General features: G+C 45.8%; 1 protein-coding gene across 1 annotated transcript in view; it reads right to left on the reverse strand.

The window, feature by feature from the left end:
* LOC121543837 (protein kinase C alpha type-like) overlaps window positions 1-22,500 on the reverse strand; it is a gene marked incomplete at its 5' end in the record, with an annotated part of 28,917 nt that overhangs the window by 4,023 nt on the left and 2,394 nt on the right. Inside the window, 14 exons of the mRNA XM_045226598.1 lie at window positions 3,390-3,530; window positions 3,764-3,871; window positions 4,161-4,241; window positions 5,613-5,751; window positions 5,915-5,977; window positions 11,834-11,925; window positions 12,757-12,930; window positions 14,978-15,196; window positions 16,922-17,117; window positions 17,328-17,484; window positions 18,243-18,371; window positions 18,822-18,933; window positions 20,166-20,245; window positions 20,614-20,645. Coding sequence (XP_045082533.1) covers window positions 3,390-3,530; window positions 3,764-3,871; window positions 4,161-4,241; window positions 5,613-5,751; window positions 5,915-5,977; window positions 11,834-11,925; window positions 12,757-12,930; window positions 14,978-15,196; window positions 16,922-17,117; window positions 17,328-17,484; window positions 18,243-18,371; window positions 18,822-18,933; window positions 20,166-20,245; window positions 20,614-20,645 — 1,723 coding nt within the window. The remainder of the gene's footprint in view (window positions 1-3,389; window positions 3,531-3,763; window positions 3,872-4,160; window positions 4,242-5,612; window positions 5,752-5,914; window positions 5,978-11,833; window positions 11,926-12,756; window positions 12,931-14,977; window positions 15,197-16,921; window positions 17,118-17,327; window positions 17,485-18,242; window positions 18,372-18,821; window positions 18,934-20,165; window positions 20,246-20,613; window positions 20,646-22,500) is intronic.

A 22,500-nucleotide genomic window follows, 5' to 3' on the forward strand; every position in this document is an offset into this window, starting at 1 on the left:
AAAAACATCCTGTGGCGTACTGTATTAGCATCGAACAGCCCCTGCGATATGCAACTTTTCAGGGAAGTTAGGAACCAATATACACAATCAGTTAGGAAAGCAAAGGCTAGCTTTTTCAAACAGAAATTTGCATCCTGTAGCAATAACTCCAAAAAGTTTTGGGACACTGTAAAGCCCATGGAGAATAAAAGCACCTCCTCCCAGCTACCCACTGCACTGAGGCTAGTCACCACCGATAAATCTACGATAATCGAGAATTTCAATAAGCATTTTGCTACGGCTGGTCATGCTTTCCACCTGGCTACCCCTACCCTGGCCACCAGCTCTGCACCCTCCGCTGCAACTTGCCCATGCCCCCCCCGCTTCTCCTTCACCCAAATTCAGATAGCTGATGTCCTGAAAGAGCTGCAAAATCTGGACCCCTACAAATTTTACATTTACATTTTAGTCATTTAGCAGACGCTCTTATCCAGAGCGACTTACAAAAGAATTTAGCAGACGCTCTTATCCAGAGCGACTTACAAATTGGTGCATTCACCCTATAGCCAGTGGGATAACCACTTTACACTTTTTTTTTTTTTTTTTTTTTTTGGGGGTGGAAGGATTACTTTATCCTATCCCAGGTATTCTTTAAAGAGGTGGGGTTTCAAATGTCTCCGGAAGGTGGTGAGTGACTCCGCTGTCCTGGCGTCGTCAAATCAGCTGGGCTAGACAATCTGGACCCTTTCTTTCTAAAATTAGCCGCCAACATTGTCGCAACCCCTATTACTAGCCTGTTAACCTCTCTTTCGTATTGTCTGAGCTCCCCAGAGATTGGAAAGCTGCCACGGTCATCCCCCTCTTCAAAGGGGGTGACACTCTAGAACCAAACTGTTACAGACCTATATCCATCCTACCCTGCCTTTCGAAAGTATTTAAAACAGATCACAGAAAGTTAACAAACAGATCACCGACCACTTCGAATCCCACCGTACCTTCTCCGCTATGCAATCTGGTTTCCGAGCTGGTCATGGGTGCATCTCACCTCAAGGTCCTAAACGATATAATAACCGCGATTGATAAAAGACAGTACTGTGCAGCCGTCTTCATCGACCTGGCCAAGGCTTTTGACTCTGTCAATCACCGCATTTTTATTGGCCGACTAAATAGCCTTTGTTTCTCAACTGACTGCCTCGCCTGGTTCACCAACTACTTTTCAGATAGAGTTCAATGTGTCAAATCGGAGGGTCTGTTGTCTGGACCTCTGACAGTCTCTATGGGGGTGCCACAGGGTTCAATTCTCGGGCCGACTCTATTCTCTGTGTATATCAATGATGTCGCTCTTGCTGCTGGTGACTCTCAGATCCACCTCTACGCAGATGACACCATTTTGTATACATCTGGCCCTTCATTGGACACTGTGTTAACAAACCTCCAAACGAGCTTCAATGCCATACAACACTCCTTCTGTGGCCTCCAACTGCTCTTAAACGCTAGTAAAACTAAATGTATGCTCTTCAATCGAATGCTGCTTGCACCCGCCCGCCCGACTAGAATCACTACTCTCGGCGGGTCTGACTTAGAATATGTGGACAACTACAAATACCTAGGTGTCTGGTTAGACCGTAAACTCTCCTTCCAGACTCACATTAAGCATCTCCAATCCAAAATTTAATCTAGAATCAGCTTCCTGTTTCGCAAAAAAGCCTCCTTCACTCATGCTGCTAAACATGCCCTCGTAAAACTGACTATCCTACCGATCCTTGACTTTGGCGATGTCATTTACAAAATAGCTTCCAACACTCAACTCAGATAATTGGATGTAGTCTATCACAGTGCCATCCGTTTTGTCACCAAAGCCCCATATACTACCCACCATTGTGACCTGTACGCTCTCGTTGGCTGGCCCTCACTACATATTCGTCGCCAAACCCACTGGCTCCAGGTCATCTATAAATCACTTCTAGGCAAATCCCCGCCTTATCTTAGCTCATTGGTCACCATAGCAACACCCACCCGTAGAATGCGCTCCAGCAGGTATATCTCACTGGTCATCCCCAAAGCCAACACCTCCTTTGGCCGCCATTCCTTCCAGTTCTCTGCTGCAAATGACTAACGAACTACAAAAATCTCTGAAGCTGGAGACTCTTATCTCCCTCATTAACTTTAAGCATGTTGTCAGAGCAGCTTACCGATCACTGTACCTGTACACAGCCCATCTGTAATTAGCCCACCCAACTACCTCATCCCCATATTGTTATTTACATTGTTATTTATTTTGCTCATTTGCACCCCAGTATCTCTATTTGCACATCATCTTCTGCACATCTATCACTCCAGTGTTAATACTAAATAGTAATTATTTTGCACTATGGCCTATTTATTGCCTTACCTCCATAACTTACTACATTTGCACACACTGTATATATATTTTCTATTGACTGTACGTTTTTGTTTATTCTATATGTAACTCTGTGTTGTTGTTTTTATCACACTGCTTTGCTTTATCTTGACCAGGTCGCCTCTCCCTCTCTCCCTCTCTCCCTCTCTCCCTCTCTCCCTCTCTCCCTCTCTCCCTCTCTCCCTCTCTCCCTCCCTCCCTCCCTCCCTCTCTCCCTCCCTCTCTCCCTCCCTCTCTCCCTCCCTCTCTCCCTCCCTCTCTCCCTCCCTCCCTCCCTCCCTCAGGTATACAGTAAAACATGTCACGTATGGTCCGTGTTCCCCTCAGCGTGTGACAGCTGCTCTGCTGATTGATATCAATCTCGTTTGGCTAATGGCCTGGCCTCTGACCCCAGAGCACATTCTGACACCTCACTGCCCACTCAGCCATTGGCTGGCATGGCCACAGACTGACACGTGACAGGCTAATGATGGCATAGATTTGCATACGAGACAAGGGGACGGGACCCCGGGGCGGAAGGGTCATGACTGTTATGACACCCCTGTCTGTTCCAGAATGCTCAAGGTCTATCTCTGAGAACGAGGGAGAAATGATGATATATATATATATATATAAATATATATATATATATAGTGATAAGGGAGAGGGAGTGGGATCAAGAGGGATAGAAAGAGAAACTATAGAGAAAGTTGAACAAAAAAGACAGATGGAGAAGGGTTGAAATGTTGAACCCCCTGAGAGTTGTAAGGAGTCATTATGAAGAGAGGAGGACGATATAGAGAGGTGGAGAGGAAGACAGAGATAGATAACTCCTGCGGGATTTACTGACAGTTCTAGTTTTGAAGAGGGTTTGAAGAGAGGCTCAAGAAAGGGGAATATTGAGAGAGAGAGAGATCGAGGTAGACAGAGAAAGAGGTAGAGAGAGAGATAGAAAGAGAGAGAGACAGAAAGACAGAGAAAGAGGTAAAGAGAGAGAGAATAAAAGGAAGAGGTAGAGATAGAGACTAACAGTTCTGGGTTTGAAGGGAGGCTGTATCTCCATTCTCTCCAGACGGTCCCAGTCCATCCAACGGAAGAAGGGATGCTCCCGTATCTCTTTCTCCGCCTCCTCCCCTCCGCCCAGACGCTTCGCTGGGTGCTTGGTCAGGAGCTGGAGACGGAGGAGAGTGTGAAAAAGGAGAAAAAGGAAAGAGAGATAGAAAAGAGGGAGAGAGCAATAGAGAGATGGAGCGTTGTCTTGATATATCCTCTTGCAGAGTTGCAAGGGTAGTATGCTGTACGTTACACTATGTTGACTTAGAAATGACATGGTGAGATATGCCTTCCTGATTGTCCCTGAAGGGACTAATAAAGTTGTAGTGAATTCAATAGGATGTAGGTTACCCCCTTGCAGATGGCGACAGCCTCACGGGACAGACTCTTGGGATAGGAGACACTCTGCTCCATGATGGACTGAAACAACTCCTCCTCATCAACACCATCAAAGGGAGGCTGGGAGCGGATGACAGAGGAGTAAAGAGAAAGTTTAGGGAGAGAGGAAAGACAGAGAGAGAGGGAGGGGGTGAGAGAGTGTGGAGGGGGAAAGAGGGAGGGGGGAATGGGGAGGGAGAGAGGGAGGGGAGGGGAGAGGTACAAGACAGAGAGAGAGGGGGTGAGAGAGTGTGGGAGGTGAGAGCGAGGTGGGGAGAGAGAGAGAGAGAGAGAGAAGGACATAGTTGTTTCTATTGTCTTGAAGCCATTGGTGCCAATTCAGTGATAGTATGGAGAAGTAAAGTTGTACCTGTCCAGCCAACATCTCATAGAGCAACACCCCATACGACCACCAGTCAACTGCCTTACCATAGGGCTGGTAGGCTACAATCTGACAGACAGGGAGGAGAGGAGGAAGAGAAGCATTAGAGACAGGGTCAGGAAAGGGTGTACCTGTGTACGTACAGTGTGTGAGGAAGAGAGAGACACAGACACAGACACAGACACAGACACAGACACAGACACAGACACAGACACAGACACAGACACAGACACAGACACAGACAGACAGACACACAGACAGACACAGACAGACAGACAGACAGACAGACAGACAGACAGACAGACAGACAGACAGACAGACAGACAGACAGACAGACAGACAGACAGACAGACAGACAGACAGACAGACAGACAGACAGACAGACAGACAGACAGACAGACAGACAGACAGACAGACAGACAGACAGACAGACAGACAGACAGACAGACAGACAGACAGACAGACAGACAGACAGACAGACAGACAGACAGACAGACAGACAGACAGACAGACAGACAGACAGACAGACAGACAGACAGACAGACAGACAGACAGACAGACAGACAGACAGACAGACAGACAGACAGACAGACAGACAGACAGACAGACAGGACAGACAGACAGACAGACAGACAGACAGACAGACAGACAGACAGACAGACAGACAGACAGACAGACAGACAGACAGACAGACAGACAGACAGACAGACAGACAGACAGACAGACAGACAGACAGACAGACAGACAGACAGACAGACAGACAGACAGACAGACAGACAGACAGACAGACAGACAGACAGACAGACAGAGAGACAGAGAGACAGAGAGACAGAGAGACAGAGAGAAGGAGGGAGGGAGAGGGAGAGAGGTGTGTGTATGTAGTGTATAAATGATGGAGGACACCACGTGGGATAGACAATGATTCCCTCCATGGCTCTGGGGAAATATATTGTATCTCTGACCACAATGACAGATGCAGGAAAATCAATAGAGATTTTACATTAGATAATCAATCCCCTAGGGTTTAACTAGGAGATTAATGATATCACAATGACGCACACACCAATCAATGATGCACACACCAATCACACTGTCCTCACACACATGACATTTGGCTTTTCACACATGCAAGCACACATGCGCATGCATACACACACACTTACACACATGCACACACACACACGCACACACACACACACACTAATTGAATCATGAGAATTTAATGCTGACAAGGTCAGTAAGGAGAAATGAAGTGAAGAGACCAGTAGAAGAGACAGCCTCATGCCACAGCTCTGGAAAACAATGGGACCAAACAAACCGAAAGAAACAGAGGAGGTGTCAGAGAAAGGAGGGATGAGAGGTGAGAGGTGGGGGGAGGTAAGTACCGGGCGGGCATGAGAGGGAGTGAGGGGGGAGTAAGAGGGGTGATGAAGGGACTACCTCTGGTGCGATGTAGTCTGGGGTCCCACAGAAGGTACGTGTAGTGTCACCTTCAAACATGCCCTCCCTGCACATCCCAAAATCAGCTATCTTTATATGACCCTCACTGTCCAGCAACACATTATCCAGCTTCAGATCCCTGAGAGAAAGAGAGAGAGAGAGAGAGAGAGAGAGAGAGAGAGAGAGAACACATATTGTATGGTCTTGATCAGGCCACAGTAGGTGCAGCATTGAGAAACACACTTATATAAAGTTGCTGCCAGACACTGATCAGGTCAGAGTTATGTTGTTAAACCGAATACCTGTAGATGATTCCTTTAGTATGGAGGAAGAAGAGGCCTATGGCTATCTCTGCTGCATAAAACCTGAGAGAGAGAGAGAGAGAGAGAGAGAGAGAGAGAGAGAGAGAGAGAGAGAGAGAGAGAGAGAGAGAGAGAGAGAGAGAGAGAGAGAGAGAGAGAGAGAGAGAGAGAGAGAGAGAGAGAGAGAGAGAGAGAGAGAGAGAGAGAGAGAGAGAGAGAGAGAGAGAGAGAGAGAGAGAGAGAATGTAATTGAGAGAGAGAGAGACACAGAGAGACACAGGGGGGTACGGTAGAGCGCTAGGTAGAGATAGAGTTAGCTGTTGATGACTGATCACAGCTTGTTGATCATGGGGTAGCCCCTGGCTGAGAGGGGGGAGGCGAGCAGGGAGGGGATGGATGGTGGAGGTGGCTGTGATACAGTGGGGAAAAAAAGTATTTACTCAGCCACCAATTGTGCAAGTTCTCCCACTTAAAAAGACGAGAGAGGCCTGTAATTTTCATCATAGGTACACGTCAACTATGACAGACAAAATGCGAAAAAAAAATCTCCAGAAAATCACATTTTTAATGAATTTATTTGCAAATTATGGTGGAAAATAATTATTTGGTCAATAACAAAAGTTTCTCAATACTTTGTTATATACCCTTTGTTGGCAATGACACAGGTCAAACGTTTTCTGTAAGTCTTACAAGGTTTTCACACACTGTTGCTGGTATTTTGGCCCATTCCTCCATGCAGATCTCCTCTAGAGCAGTGATGTTTTGGGGCTGTCGCTGGGCAACACAGACTTTCAACTCCCTCCAAAGATTTTCTATGGGGTTGAGATCTGGAGACTGGCTAGGCCACTCCAGGACCTTGAAATGCTTCTTACGAAGTCACTCCTTCGTTGCCCGGGCGGTGTGTTTGGGATCATTGTCATGCTGAAGTACCCAGCCACGTTTCATCTTCAATGCCCTTGCTGATGGAAGGAGGTTTTCACTCAAAATCTCACGATACATGGCCCCATTCATTTTTTCCTTTACACGGATCAGTCGTCCTGGTCCCTTTGCAGAAAAACAGCCCCAAAGAATGATGTTTCCACCCCCATGCTTCACAGTAGGTATGGTGTTCTTTGGATGCAACTCAGCATTCTTTGTCCTCCAAACACGACGAGTTGAGTTTTTACCAAAAAGTTATATTTTGGTTTCATCTGACCATATGACATTCTCCCAATCATCTTCTGGATCATCCAAATGCACTCTAGCAAACTTCAGACGGGCCTGGACATGTACTGGCTTAAGCAGGGGGACACGTCTGGCACTGCAGGATTTGAGTCCCTGGCGGCGTAGTGTGTTACTGATGTCACGAACCGGCTCAAGTTCGTAACAAAAGGGAGACACGTGGAGACAAGGAATACTTAAAGTATATATTTATTAACTAAAGTAAACTAACTCAAATAACAATGGGGTGTGTAATCAGTAATCAGTAGTGTAAGTGAGTGTTTGCTTGCATAAATGTAATATGGAAAAGTGTTGAGAGGTGCCAAAGCAAACAACCAAAAAGGCCACAAAAATACCACAACCAAAGTCAAAGTATCTGCCTGGAGAGAGTCTCTTCAATGAATGTGGAAGAGGTCCATTTATGCTGGGACACACCCGGCCCAGGTGTTTCCCATGTAGCTGACGACCCTCCCAACTCCGCCCACCGGCATCCTAATAAGGAAACAAGAGCAAAGAGAGAATACGGCAGACAGAGTGGGAGGGTCGTCACCCCCCCCATAAGACCGGGGACCAACAAGGACCCCGGACCAACGTACCAGCCCCTGCGTCCCAAACCGACAAATTGTACATGTTCACACCTCCACTTGCCCCACCCATCATCCTCCTCTCCAGACCTCAGCAACCTTTACACAGGAAGCAACCTTTAAGAGGAAAGAAGAACCCAAGACTAGGAGGGGACAAACAGGAAAGATAGAACATGACAAAATCAAACAATGGTCGGTCACATCAATACTGTCAAGGGAGCGACCACAGTAGAGAAGTTCCTACAAAAACCACGATAATACCCAATCATTCCCAAGAAACGCATCAGTTCCTTTTTAGTAGTTGGTAGTGGAAAAGCATCAACAGCTACCACTTTAGCCCGAACAGGACGCACTTCACCCTGCCCAACCACCTTTCCAAGGTATGTAACAGTCGCCTGAGCAAACTCACATTTAGCCAAATTTATCGTGAGGCGACCAGCAGGCAGACGTCCGAAGAAGGCTTGAATACGGGACAGATGTTCCTCCCAAGTATCTGCATATATCACTACATCGTCCAGATAAACAGCGCACCCGGCCAGACCAGAGACAACCCTGTTCATAAGTCGCTGAAAAGTGGCAGGCGCATTACGCAGTCCGAAACTCATAACCGAATACGAGTACAGACCAAAAGGTGTAATAAAGGCAGAGATTTCACGTGCCCTACTCGTCAGTGGCACCTGCCAATACCCCTTTAACAGGTCAAATTTGCTCACAAACTTAGCTGCGCCGACTTGATCAACGCAGTCCTCCATCCGAGGAAGAGGAAATGAATCCGGCTTAGTGACATCGTTTAACTTACGGTAGTCCGTACAAAATCTATTTGTTCCATCCGATTTACTGACCAAGATACAGGGAGAAGCTCAACTGGAGAAAGAAGGCTCGGCTATTTTACTCTCCAGCATGTACCTGACCTCAGCATCCAGACAACGCAGTTTCTCTGAAGAAACTCTATAGAACCGTTGACGAATGGGGTCAGCATCTCCAATGTCAATATCATGTTCTATTAAGTTTGTACGTGTAGGTGTATCAGAAAACAACCCTGGAAATCTCCAAATCAAACCAACCATCTCTTTCCGCTCATCAACAGGTAGATGAGTAAGAAGGCTATCTAAAATCTCCAGTGTCTCTGAATTTTTCAATCTACAATCACCTCACCTTTCACCAGTCCACAATCCAACATCAGTTTATGCAATGGAACTGACAGTGTTCAAACCTATTCCCCTAATTAGAACACTATTCCCCGAATCAGTCTCCGCAGAGAAGGGTAACACAGATTCCAACAGAAATGATTCAGAGGCACCTGTGTCTCTTAGGATCTTTACTGGCACTAGGTTCTTACTTCCTACCATAGACACAAAACCCTCCGTAACGAAAGGTAAATAGTCGGGATCAATATAACCTTTCACCTGGCTCTGGGCATGAGACAATGCGTCAGGAGTGAACTGATGTGGAACAGGAGCTGCTAATGCTGCAGGCCTCGATTTACCATAAGCACCTGTACTGAATTTACCCCTAGACCTAAGAATCGGACATTCATTTTTCCAATGACCTAATTCTTGACAGTAGTGACACTCTTGACCAACGTCAGTTTTACCACGGGTATCAGGCTCAACCCTAGTTGAATGAAACTCTGCCCGGGAACCGAAGTATCTCGGCGAGCGAGGCCCAAATCTCTGCGAACGCCCCCCACTCACTCCGAATACGGGGTTCTGCAAAAACATTTTTGTGAGTCAACACATATTCATCTGCCAAAACCGCAGCTTCAGCGACAGTCTTTATTTTTCGTTCGTTAATGTATCGTCGCTATACGATCAGGGATTGTGTCCTTAAATTGTTCTAACATAATCAGATCACACAGCCCTTGGAAAGTCATAACTGCAGAGGCAGAACACCAGCGATTGAACTGTGAAGATAATATTCGCGCAAACTCAACATGAGTCTGCTGATCATCCCTTTTTAAAGTTCTAAATCGTTGGCGGTAAGCCTCAGGGACCAATTCATAACTCTGTAACACAGCCGTTTTAACCTTCTCATAACTAACACTGTCTGCTACACTAAGAGCTGAATATGCTTCTTGCGCTTTACCAGTCAGCACACACTGCAACATTAAAGTGCGATCAGAATCAGGCCAACTCCTAGCGTCAGCAACACGCTCAAACAACGAAAAGAATGTCTCCGGGTCCTTTTCATTAAACTGGGGCAACAACCGTAAATTCCCAACAATATCAAATGTGTCTGGATTACGACCAAAAGAGGAACGACCCCTAGGTAACTCTGGGTCACCTTCCCAGAGCAAACTCTCCCCCTGAGAGCTTTCCTTCCCTAACCAACTCTAGTCGCTCTTGTTGCAGCTTGATTTTAGCACGCTCCATATCCTGTTTAAATTCCAATTCCCTTTCATATTTTACACGATCATGCTCCATTTTAGCTCTTTGTCCATTTTGTTCATGCTCTAGCTGTAACAAAAGCAGTTCTTTCTGCTGTTCAAAAAGAAGACTACTATGACTAACCGATGGAGCGGTCATTGTAACATATCGGGGAGACAACGTGTCCTCAGCAGAGGCTGCCCCAGTGGTAACATCCAGAATACCACTCTCCATCAAATTGGCCTTCAATATTAACCTAATAGAATTTTTTAGGCGTTTATCACTAATTTCAACCTTGTAGTGTTCAGCAACCTTCAACAGCTGTTCTTTAGTACATAATTCTAACAGTTCTTCTGATGGAAAGCGAATGAACTCGTCTACATTAGACGCCATACTCAGGAAAAAAAAAAAATATATATATATATATCATAATAACCTTGCTCAACCCCTCTGCTGAGCACACCAGACACAAGAGAAATGACAATCACACCGAGCACCACAGAAGAGAGCTGGGATATGGAGCTTCCCCATAACCTACAATAACTCAACCCTAGTCTTCGTGTGGATTCGCGGTGGGTAATTACGCACTGTAGCCCGCTGGCAAGGAATTAAACCCCCAGCACGCTGGTAGATTCCACCAAGCCACGGATGTGCCCCCGAGACAACTGCTCAGTCCACAGACACCACACAAAAATAACAAACATTTAACCATGCCCAACGTATCCCAAAACAAAACACGTCACTAAGCCTATCAGGGAAAAAGCTATAGCTCCGGGTAGAAAATGTCACTACCCTACCCAATCTCCCACTGAGGTACACAGCCGATTGTACTCACCTCCTCAGACCGATGCCCCAACAGCGAGTAGAGCAAGAGTTTCCAGGCTGGGCAGGGACTGGAAACTAACCAATGTACTCTCTCCAACGCAGTACATAACCCAAAGGAAACCAATACTGGGCCTATCAAACTCAAACAAACTAACAAAATTTACAAAAAAAAAACCTACAGAATTGGACATTAACTCCACGTTCTCCCAAACACAACCAGTTCAAGATCCCGGACGAGCCCCCACTTGTCACGAACCGGCTCAAGTTCGTAACAAAAGGGAGACACGTGGAGACAAGGAATACTTAAAGTATATATTTATTAACTAAAGTAAACTAACTCAAATAACAATGGGGTGTGTAATCAGTAATCAGTAGTGTAAGTGAGTGTTTGCTTGCATAAATGTAATATGGAAAAGTGTTGAGAGGTGCCAAAGCAAACAACCAAAAAGGCCACAAAAATACCACAACCAAAGTCAAAGTATCTGCCTGGAGAGAGTCTCTTCAATGAATGTGGAAGAGGTCCATTTATGCTGGGACACACCCGGCCCAGGTGTTTCCCATGTAGCTGACGACCCTCCCAACTCCGCCCACCGGCATCCTAATAAGGAAACAAGAGCAAAGAGAGAATACGGCAGACAGAGTGGGAGGGTCGTCACACTGATGGTAGGCTTTGTTACTTTGGTCCCAGCTCTACAAAAAAAAAAATCCTACAATGTGATTTTCTGGAGAAAAAAAATCTCGATTTGTCTGTCATAGTTGACGTGTACCTATGATGAAAATTACAGGCCTCTCTCATCTTTTTAAGTGGGAGAACTTGCACAATTGGTGGCTGACTAAATACTTTTTTCCCCCACTGTATGTATGGCAATCTGCTCTTGGTTGTTGACTAATAAAAGCAGATGGAATGATGGATGGAGAGATAGGGGAGTAGGTTGTATACATACGCTGCGTGAGGCTCTTTGAACTTGCCAACCATCTGGATGTGAAACATGAGGTCTCCTCCGTTGACATACTCCATCACATAGTACAGACGGTCCTGTGTGATGGAAAATAATTATGCTGTTACCAGGGAAACAAAAATACACACATATACACACACACACAAATTGGTTCTTGATTGGCAAATGAATGGACCTTTTAGTCAAATACTCCACCTAATTATTGTTTGACCTGAGGGAGCAAACAGATAAGACCACAGACACATGAACACTAGTACCAATGCCCTGGCCCTCTCCTAATGATTTCAACACACACACAGACACACACAGACACACACAGACACACACAGACACACAAACACACACACACAAAATTAGCCTCATATGGACATTGCACACACATGGCCACTATAGACAATGCAAAAACACACACATGCGCATGCTCACACTCACGGATGGGCGCGCACACAAACGCGTACACACGTGCGGGCGCGCGCTCGCACCCATACACACACACACATTATGTAATTCCCCTCCAGTCAAAATTAAAAAGCAATCTGTTCTCAAATAACCCCTCCTCTAGGACTAATGACCTCGTTAAGGGAAGCAAGCTAATTAATTAATTCATTCATTTAAACACAGATCTGGGTCAACTAAGACCAATATCATTAAAAGGTGAATTACCTAAATGTCTTAAACTTAGGTTCATTGGCCAAAACAGGTTGATTCAGGACCTGATAGTTTAAAGCACTGACATTTTTGATGGTTGTTCATTGACTGAACAGTGCTTATTCTACATGATTGATTGACAGACATAATTATATGCGTGTACAATATGGTTACATGTAGTAAATGTAGTTTAACGACTTTGTTGGAAACTGCCAGGAAGGAATTGTGGTAACACGTTGCTCCATCACACACACACACACCTCTGTCTGGAAGGCTGAGTAGAGTGCTGTGAGGAAGTGGGGGCGGTTGGCCAGTCCCAGAACCCTCCTCTCCACCATGGCACTCTCTGTGTCCTCATCCTGAAACAGCACATCCTTCTTCAACACCTTCACCGCAAACAGCCGCTCACTCCCTCTCTCCTCAGCCAGCAGCACCTGGGGGAGAGGGGTGGAGGGGGAGGGGTGGAGGGGGAGGGAGGGAGGGAGGAGGGAGGGGAAGGAAGGAAGGAAGCTGAAGTTAGGGTAAGGGGGGGGGGGGGGTGCTTTTGACCAACTGACAATCAGAAAGACAGACTGACACACAGAAAGACAGTCTAGCTTTGTGTGAAAACATTGTTACATAGCCAAGCAAAACCAATGCTTTAGACACACATCTCTGCACACACAGTTCAGATCATCCACCGAAAGTGACCAGAGAAACTATGCACAAGAACATATTTTATCACAAAACCATATTACAGTATTTTCAAATGTTACATCCACAATATCTGTCCCTCATTCCATGAAATCACACTCTTGTTGTGTTTTTTCTTTAAAAAGAATTTTGTCAATCTCCTTCTCTCTCTCCATCTCACTGTCAAAGACGTAATACCCTGTCTCTGAAATTCTAATTCATATAGGCTTTATAATCGTTCAAGGTATTACAGTGCTACAAAAGCAGTTGCACTCTCCCCCTCTCTCTCTCTCAAACCTCCCCCCTCTCTCTCCCTCTCTCTCTCTCTCCCTCTCTCTCTCGCTCTCTCTCGCTCGCTCTCTCTCTCTCTCCTTTACGTTTGATCTCTTTCCCTCTATTCCTTTGTCACTAGTCTCTAGCTGCAGTACAGTAATCCCTCTCCTCTCTCTCACTTTCCCCCCTCTCTCTCTCTCTCTCTGTCTGCGGCCCAGGGGTCTGTCTCTCCTTTCTTGGGTCGTATCTCTTTCTCTTACGTAAGCGAGTATTCCTCTGTAGACTATCTGCCAGTTATGAACAGAACAAAAGGATTTCACATGAAATGGAGTTCCAAATGTCCCTTAAAATAGTACATTATGGACTGGAGTGTCTGTCTGTGTGTGGGTGTAAGTGTGTGTGTATGTGTGTAAAGTAGCCTACCGAAAAATCTTGTATTCAATACCAGGACCAACGACCCAGGGGAAAGGGGTTGAAGAGCCAACTGGCAGCAGGGGATGATTAGGTGGCCATGATATTGTGAGGTGCCAGGTTGGGAGTTTAGCCAGGGCACTGGGGTTAACAACAAGAGTTGGGTGACCACTGAGAGTCTTATCTGAAGGACGGCTAGTACAATGTTAATGATGCTAATAATGTGTGTGTGTAATCGTCATGGTTTATGTTCAATACAGTATCTAATAGAATGGCTGTCATGATAATAATGGCGTTTCAACTTCAACTCAATTAGACCCAAGGGGCAATACTGGGCAGTGACATTGCAGGTAACACTATCTGCCATACCTGTACTTTTGATTGTGTTGCATCATGTCTACAGGCAGGTGTGTTACGTTTATTACAGTGTGTCTACAGGCAGGTGTGTTACGTTTATTACAGTGTGTCTACAGGCAGGTGTGTTACGTTTATTACAGTGTGTCTACAGGCAGGTGTGTTACGTTTATTACAGTGTGTCTACAGACAGGTGTGTTACGTTTATTACAGTGTGTCTACAGACAGGTGTGTTACGTTTATTACAGTGTGTCTACAGGCAGGTGTGTTACGTTTATTACAGTGTCTACAGACAGGTGTGTTACGTTTATTACAGTGTGTCTACAGACAGGTGTGTTACGTTTATTACAGTGTGTCTACAGGCATGTGTGTTACGTTTATTACAGTGTGTCTACAGACAGGTGTGTTACGTTTATTACAGTGTGTCTACAGGCAGGTGTGTTACGTTTATTACAGTGTGTCTACAGGCAGGTGTGTTACGTTTATTACAGTGTGTCTACAGGCAGGTGTGTTACGTTTATTACAGTGTGTCTACAGGCAGGTGTGTTACGTTTATTACAGTGTGTCTACAGGCAGGTGTGTTACGTTTATTACAGTGTGTCTACAGGCAGGTGTGTTACGTTTATTACAGTGTGTCTACAGACAGGTGTGTTACGTTTATTACAGTGTGTCTACAGGCAGGTGTGTTACGTTTATTACAGTGTGTCTACAGGCAGGTGTGTTACGTTTATTACAGTGTGTCTACAGGCAGGTGCATGTGTGTTCCAGTACCTTTCCGAAGCTGCCTTTTCCCAGCACCATGAGGAAGTTGAAGTCCTGGAGGCAAACCCTGGGCTTGACTGGTCCTGCAGGTAGGGTGGCCAGACAGGGGACTGACGGGGCTGAGGGGGACAGGACAGACACGGGGACAGGGACAGACACGGGGACAGGGGTAGGCCTCAGGGAGGGGGGGAGAAGGGAGGAGGGGATAGCATCTAGACCACTAGGCTCCTATTGAAGAGAGGAGGGGGGGGGGGGGGCTTAGTTATAACAAGACTGTCACACACAAACCTGCACTGTACCTATTTTAGTGAAGCACTCCTGCACCCTGGTGATCAAAGTGAGGGAACTCACACACATTTTGTTTGGTCATACACCTTAGCCAAATATATTTAAACTCAGATTTTCACAATTCCTGACATTTAATCCTAGTAAACATTCCCTGTCTTAGGTCAGTTAGTATCACCACTTTATTTTAAGAATGTGAAATGTCAGAATAATAGTAGAGAGAATTATTTATTTCAGCTTTTATTTACATACACTCAATTAGTATTTGGTAGCATTGCCTTTAAATTGTTTAACTTGGGTCAAATGTTTCGGGTAACCTTCCACAAGCTTCCCACAATAAGCTGGGTGAATTTTGGCCCATTCCTCCTGACAGAACTGGTGTAACTGAGTCAGGTTTGTAGGCCTACTTGCTCGCACACGTTTTTTCAGTTCTGCCCACACATTTTCTATAGGATTGAGGTCAGGGCTTTGTGATGGCCACTCCAATACCTTGACTTTGTTGTCCTTAAGCCATTTTGCCACAAATTGGAAGTATGCTTGGGATCATTGTCCATTTGGAAGACCCATTTGCGACCAAGCTTTAACTTCCTGACTGATGTCTTGAGATGTTGCTTCAACATATCCACATAATTTTCCATCCTCATGATACCATCTATTTTGTGAAGTGCACCAGTCCCTCCTGCAGCAAAGCACCCCTACAGCATGATGCTGCCACACCGTGCTTCACGGTTGGGATGGTGTTCTTCGGCTTGCAAGTGTTCCCCTTTTTCCTCCAAACATAACGATGGTAATTATGGCCAAACAGTTCTATTTTTGTTTCATCAGACCAGAGGACATTTCTCCAAAAAGTATGATCTTTGTCCCCATGTGCAGTTGCAAACCGTAGTCTGGCTTTTTTATGGCGGTTTTGGAGCAGTGGCTTCTTCCTTGCTGAGCGGCCTTTCAGGTTATGTCGATATAGGACTCGTTTTACTGTGGATATAGATAATTTTGTACCTGTTTCCTCCAGCATCTTCACAAGGTCCTTTGCTGTTGTTCTGGGATTGATTTGCACTTTTCGTACCAAAGTACGTTCATCTTTAGGAGACAGAACGCGTCTCCTTCCTGAGCGGTATGACAGCTATGGTGTTTATACTTGCGTACTATTGTTTGTACAGATGAACGTGGTACCTTCAGGCATTTGGAAATTGCTCCCAAGGATGAACCAGACATGTGGAGGTCTACACATTTTTTTCTGATTTCTTTTGATTTTTTGCCATGATGTCAAGCAAAGAGGCACTGAGTTTGAAGGTAGGCCTTGAAATACATCCACAGGTACACCTCCAATTGACTCAAATGATGTCAATTAGCCTATCAGAAGCTTCTAAAGCCATGACATCATCTCCTGGCATTTTCCAAGCTGTTTAAAGGCACAGTCAACTTAGTGTATATAAACTTCTGACCCACTGGAATTGTGATACAGTGAATTACAAGTGAAATAATCTGTCTGTAAACAATTGTTGGAAAAATTTCCTAACCGACTTGCCAAAACGAGTTTTAATGACTCCAACCTAAGTGTATGTAAACTTCCGAATTCAACTGTATATATAACAATAGTTATATATAATATATGTATTCTATAACTCTAACTACACTACCCATAATCCCCTGCCTGAGTGTATGTCTTACATTTTCATCAGGGACAGGCATGTTGTAGTACTCTCCCTCATCCTGGTCCAGCAGTTTGAACCAGCCGCTGACTGAGTGACGGAATATCTCGCTCACTCCGAACGACAGCGATCCCATGAAGTCATTCCGAGACGTACGGTCCCAATCCCACACCTCCACCGACAGACGACGATCCCACTGCCGCCCGCGCACCGAGCTGGGGCGAGAGATGGGAGAGAAAGAGGTTACCGACCAGGTATCCAACCTCCAGTCATCTGTATGCCTCAAGACCACGTTAGCCCACTGAGCTAAATCTCCTGCGGCTAACACAAATCTAGTTCGCTGTGCATTGTTCCCAGAACTACTGGTACACACACACACACACACACACACATCGTCACACACACACATCGTCACACATACTCACAAGGTGAAGCTCTCGTTCCAGACAGGGTTGAGTGTGGAGCGGATAGTCTTGGTCTTCTGTTTGCTCTGGCTCTTGGGGTCAGGGATGAGCTTGAGCTTCACGTAAGGGTCAGACAGACCGTTGGGGTCCATGGGGATCAGGTTACGAGCCTCCCGCACTGAGGGGGAGAGAGGGGGATGGAGGGAGAGAGGGAGGGAGAGAGGGAGGGGGTGAGAGAGAGAGAGAGAGAGAGAGAGAGAGAGAGAGAGAGAGAGAGAGAGAGAGAGAGAGAGAGAGAGAGAGAGAGAGTCAGACAATGGATAGCATAGATGGCCATACAGATGCCTTATCTTAATTTTATCACAGCAGGAAAATAATCCTGCAGCAACAGGAAATGTGAATTAATATGTGGATTATAATCAATGTACATTTTGTTGTAGGGGATGATACAAATTGTATTAGGGCAAATCAAGTCTGACATTTTAAAGTGGAAATTACAAACTTTAGAAGCCTTTTTAAACCTTGGAAACACTACAAGTTTGCATTTCCTGCTGTGCATGAAAATTCCTGCAACAACAGGATGATCAAATTAAGATATGGCATCTGTAGCTGCACCATAGAGAGCATTACTTGTGGGAGTGTGTGCCTGTATGCAGCTCACCACCTCCCCCTAGTGGTCAGTACCTGACAGTGCTAATGGTAGGGTGACAGAGGCATGTAAACGTTTTACATTTTAGTCATTTAGCAGACGCTCTTATCCAGAGCGACTTACAGTTAGTGAGTGCATACATTTTCATACTGACCCCCCATGGGAAACGAACCCACAACCCTGGCGTTGCAAGCGCCATGCTCTACCAACTGAGCTACACTGGGCTCGTATGAAACCCTGTCTCTATCAGTGGTTAGGGACAACTCTTCTAGACTCTTAGTACTGACCTGTGATGAAGATGTCCTCATTCTCTCCCCGGACGGTCAGGTGGATCCTGCCTCTCTTTTCTGTATGATCTTGACCACACAGGCTGGGCACCAGACTCTCACAACGCTTGTGGACATTCATCTCACAACCTGTCGTACACACACACAAGTGTGCACGCAGGCACGCACCAACACAAGCACACACACACACACACAAAGAGATAATAACACATGTGGGAGGAAAACAAACACACACTTATATTGTACATTCATGCTACACACACACATCACAACTGCTGCTCTTATTATGATTGCTAAATACTGCACAATTTAAACACTTGTCCCCCAATCCCCCATTCCCCAAAACACATGTAAATATTGGACTATAAATTGTGCCTTCCTGTATTATACTTATGCTCAAAAATATATTATATTCTATTGAGCCATTTACTTTATGTTCATATTTTTATATTTTCTTATTTCTGATTGGTGTTGCATTGTAAAGGAACCTGCAAGTAAGCATTTTGTTGGATGGTATATACCATGTGTATACCGTACATACGGCTAATAAAACTTAAAACAGAACTTCTGGTTACTTACAGGAGCATTTCATGCCCTGTTGGATAAGGCCATAGAGCAGAGAACCACAGTGATCACAGAACGTTGGAGAGGTGTAGGTCTGAGGTCTAAATCTGTGTTTACTCTTCAAGTCCTGAGAGAGAGAAAGAGACAGACAGGGACGGATGGACGGACAGACGGACAGAGACAGAGAGAGACAGACAGACAGACAGAGATAGAGACAGACAGACAGACAGAGAGAGACAGAGAGATATACATACAAAGGGACAGACAGACATGGGGCAGTAAGTCATTGAGAGAGGAACATCCCCATGTTTACGTGTTGTGATAAACGGGGAGAAACAAGGAGAAACGAGGGAGAGATGGAGAGTGGTATATTCATGGCAACCAATTACATTTCTCTGCTGGGAAGAGAGTTAGATATGTTAATGAAATGTATTCCTGGGGAAGGGTGTGTGTGGAGAAGGCTGAATCATCTCTATCTGCTTTTCAGCTTATCAGTTTCTTCCCCCCTCCACCCCCCCCCCCCTCTAAATGTCTGTCTTCCTCTTCCTCTCTACTCCCCAAACCCCATCTCACACCCTTTGAGCTTTACTTTGAGAACACCCTCTGCCTCTTTCATTCTCTGCCAACTCTCACTCTCTCTCCATCAGGCAGTTTCTGAGCCAAGCACTTCCTCCCAATTCCGCCCTGTCAATCTTTCTCCCTCGCACACACACTTACACGCATTTGTGCACACACACTCGCATGCGCGCGCACACACACCCACACACACACACAAACACACACACTCCCTCTCTCTAAATCTCTCTCTCTCTCTCTCTCTCTCTTTGACCTCATTTCTGATCCAGTTTATTTAGCTGGCAGATAAAAGTCTGAAAAAAGACAAATCTCTTTGAAATCCCAAAGAGAGACAGAGAGAGAGAGCAATCTGTTCACCCTCTCTACCTCTGCTCATGTCTCTCAGTCTTCCTGTCTCTCTCCCTCCCCCTCTCACTCCTCCTCCATTCTCTTTGTTTTATCTTCTCCCTGTCATTGTCTCTCTTTCTCTTCTTCTTTCTGGATGGATTGGCGACAGAAAGGGAGGAGTGAGGGAGTAGCCTGAAAAGGGGAAGTGTGGAGTGGAGGGATGGATGGTTGGAGAGATGTAAAGATCTATATAAGGATGAATGACAGTAAAGGCGGAGTGGAGGAATGACAGACAGAGGGACAGGTGTGTGTGTGTGTGTGTGTGTGTGTGTGTGTGTGTGTGTGTGTGTGTGTGTGGCTGTGTGGAATGATGGATGGATGGGCGAGGGAGGGAGGGAAGGAGGGAGGGAAGGAGGGAGGGAGGGGTGAGTGTGGGAGAAGGGGGAAGATACTCACTTCTGTAGGAGCGGTGGGGGCTCCAGGACAGGTGAACGTTACATACTCGTGACATCGCTTGTGGACAGAGAAACTGCACACTGCCACAAAACACAGAGCAGAAAGCCAGTCAACACATTATTACATCCAAATCCATTTGATCCCTGTTTATAAAAACCTAATCTGATTATAAGAATAATGTGGAAAATGTGTGTGTTCTAGTCTTTGTCAAATAAAAAAACAAACTGCTGAATGTCATCTAGATTCTTCACTAGGGGTTCACTGGCAAAAACACAATGAATCAATACAAAGATAAAATATTCATTCATCACTGATAATATTGCCTTGGCTTGCTCTTAGGGGTTAAGGCCTATAATTGCTGTTAACCTCCTTTGACAAATGCATTTGTAAAATGTGTAATCCCCCAAAAACATTGATTAATGATTACTTATGATCCAATAATCCTTACCTTGACATTGAAATCCCTGCTTTCCAATTCCCCTGTGTGGAACAAACCCATAACACAACACACATCAGCCACACACAGAAACCATCACTGATCTTCCATACCACACAACTGAAAGGACTGGCCTGCTCAGTAGAAGATGAGCAGATGGGCCTGAACAGAAAGATATGCATCATTGGGTGCAGTGCTGTAACCCACAAATAATCCAATGTTAACAAATCAAGATGGCTATAGCACTTATAGATAAGGCTCCTTCTTTTGTTCTATCTCATAACAGCAGTCGACAAGGAAGCATTTGGGCCATAAAGCCTTTGTCAGCAGAAACCCTCAGAATGGCAAATATATGTCCTTGTAACGGCTTTTCTAGAATAAAACAGCAGCAATACAGTGAGAATGCCTGAGAGTGTGCTGCAGGACATCTCTATAGATTACTACACTGACTGTAGTGCTGATCAGGTCAACTAGGAGAGAGGGGCGGTGTTTTATTGTCTCTCTCACACACACACCAAACACCCCCTCCTCACCCCCTCCTCCTCCCTCCCTCCTCCTCCTCCCTCCTCCTCACCCCCTCCTCACCCCCTCCTCCTCCCTTCCTCCTCCTCCTCCCTCCTCCTCACCCCCCTCCTCACCCCCCTCCTCCTCCTCCTCTTACTTCTCCTCCCCTCCCCTCCTCACCCCCCTCCTCCTCCTCCTCCTCCTCCTCCTCCTCCTCCTCCTCCTCTTACTTCTCCTCCCCCCTCCCCCTCCTCCTCCTCCTCCTCCTCCAGAGTTGCAGTGTCTGCTGCTTTCCTGTCTCCTTAGATTGAATAATTAAAGTCATTGATTGGCTAAAGAGTCCACTCAGCCAGTTTCCTGGCTGTGAATCAGCTGCTGATTAAAAGGTAAGCAGCAGAGAGGCGGGAGAACAACACTCTACAGAGAGAGGGCCCTTGAGGATCACACTGAAGTACACCCCCCCAGGTTCATGTCAATAGTCACTGAGAGATGTATCATCTCCTCCTCTCCTCTCCTTCATCTGCACTGTGTGACAGCGACAGGCTAGTGACCTAGTGAAGGAGGGGAAATGACATCCGCCATATTGGTTTCACCTCTGCAGTGTTTCCATATCAGCACAGATGAAGGAGAGACGATGAGGAGTGTAAACCACTCGAGGTGGTTCAGTACTCTGACAGTTCTTTGTACTGTCCACCAGAGAGTGCCAGAGAGGCAGCGCACCATTACGACAGGCCAAATAGCACCACCTGATGGTCATAGGATGACAGGAGAGAAGACAAGCCAAAAGCATCTATCTGGAGAATCATATTACACTGCTCAAAAAAATAAAGGGAACACTAAAATAACACATCCTAGATCTGAATGAATGAAATAATCTTATTAAATACTTTTTTCTTCACATAGTTGAATGTGCTGACAACAAAATCACACAAAAATTATCAATGGAAATCAAATGTATCAACCCATGGAGGTCTGGATTTGGAGTCACCCTTAAAATTAAAGTGGAAAACCACACTACAGGCTGATCCAACTTTGATGTAATGTCCTTAAAACAAGTCAAAATGAGGCTCAGTAGTGTGTGTGGCCTCCACGTGCCTGTATGTCCTCCCTACAACGCCTGGGCATGCTCCTGATGAGGTGGCGGATGGTCTCCTGAGGGATCTCCTCCCAGACCTGGACTAAAGCATCCGCCAACTCCTGGACAGTCTGTGGTGCAACGTGGCGTTGGTGGATGGAGCGAGACATGATGTCCCAGATGTGCTCAATTGAATTCAGGTCTGGGGAACGGGCGGTCCATAGCATCAATGCCTTCCTCTTGCAGGAACTGCTGACACACTCCAGCCACATGAGGTCTAGCATTGTCTTGATTTAGGAGGAACCCAGGGCCAACCGCAC

This window comes from Coregonus clupeaformis, chromosome 17, assembly GCF_020615455.1.
Source record: "Coregonus clupeaformis isolate EN_2021a chromosome 17, ASM2061545v1, whole genome shotgun sequence".
In the NCBI taxonomy this organism is placed as follows: domain Eukaryota; kingdom Metazoa; phylum Chordata; class Actinopteri; order Salmoniformes; family Salmonidae; genus Coregonus; species Coregonus clupeaformis.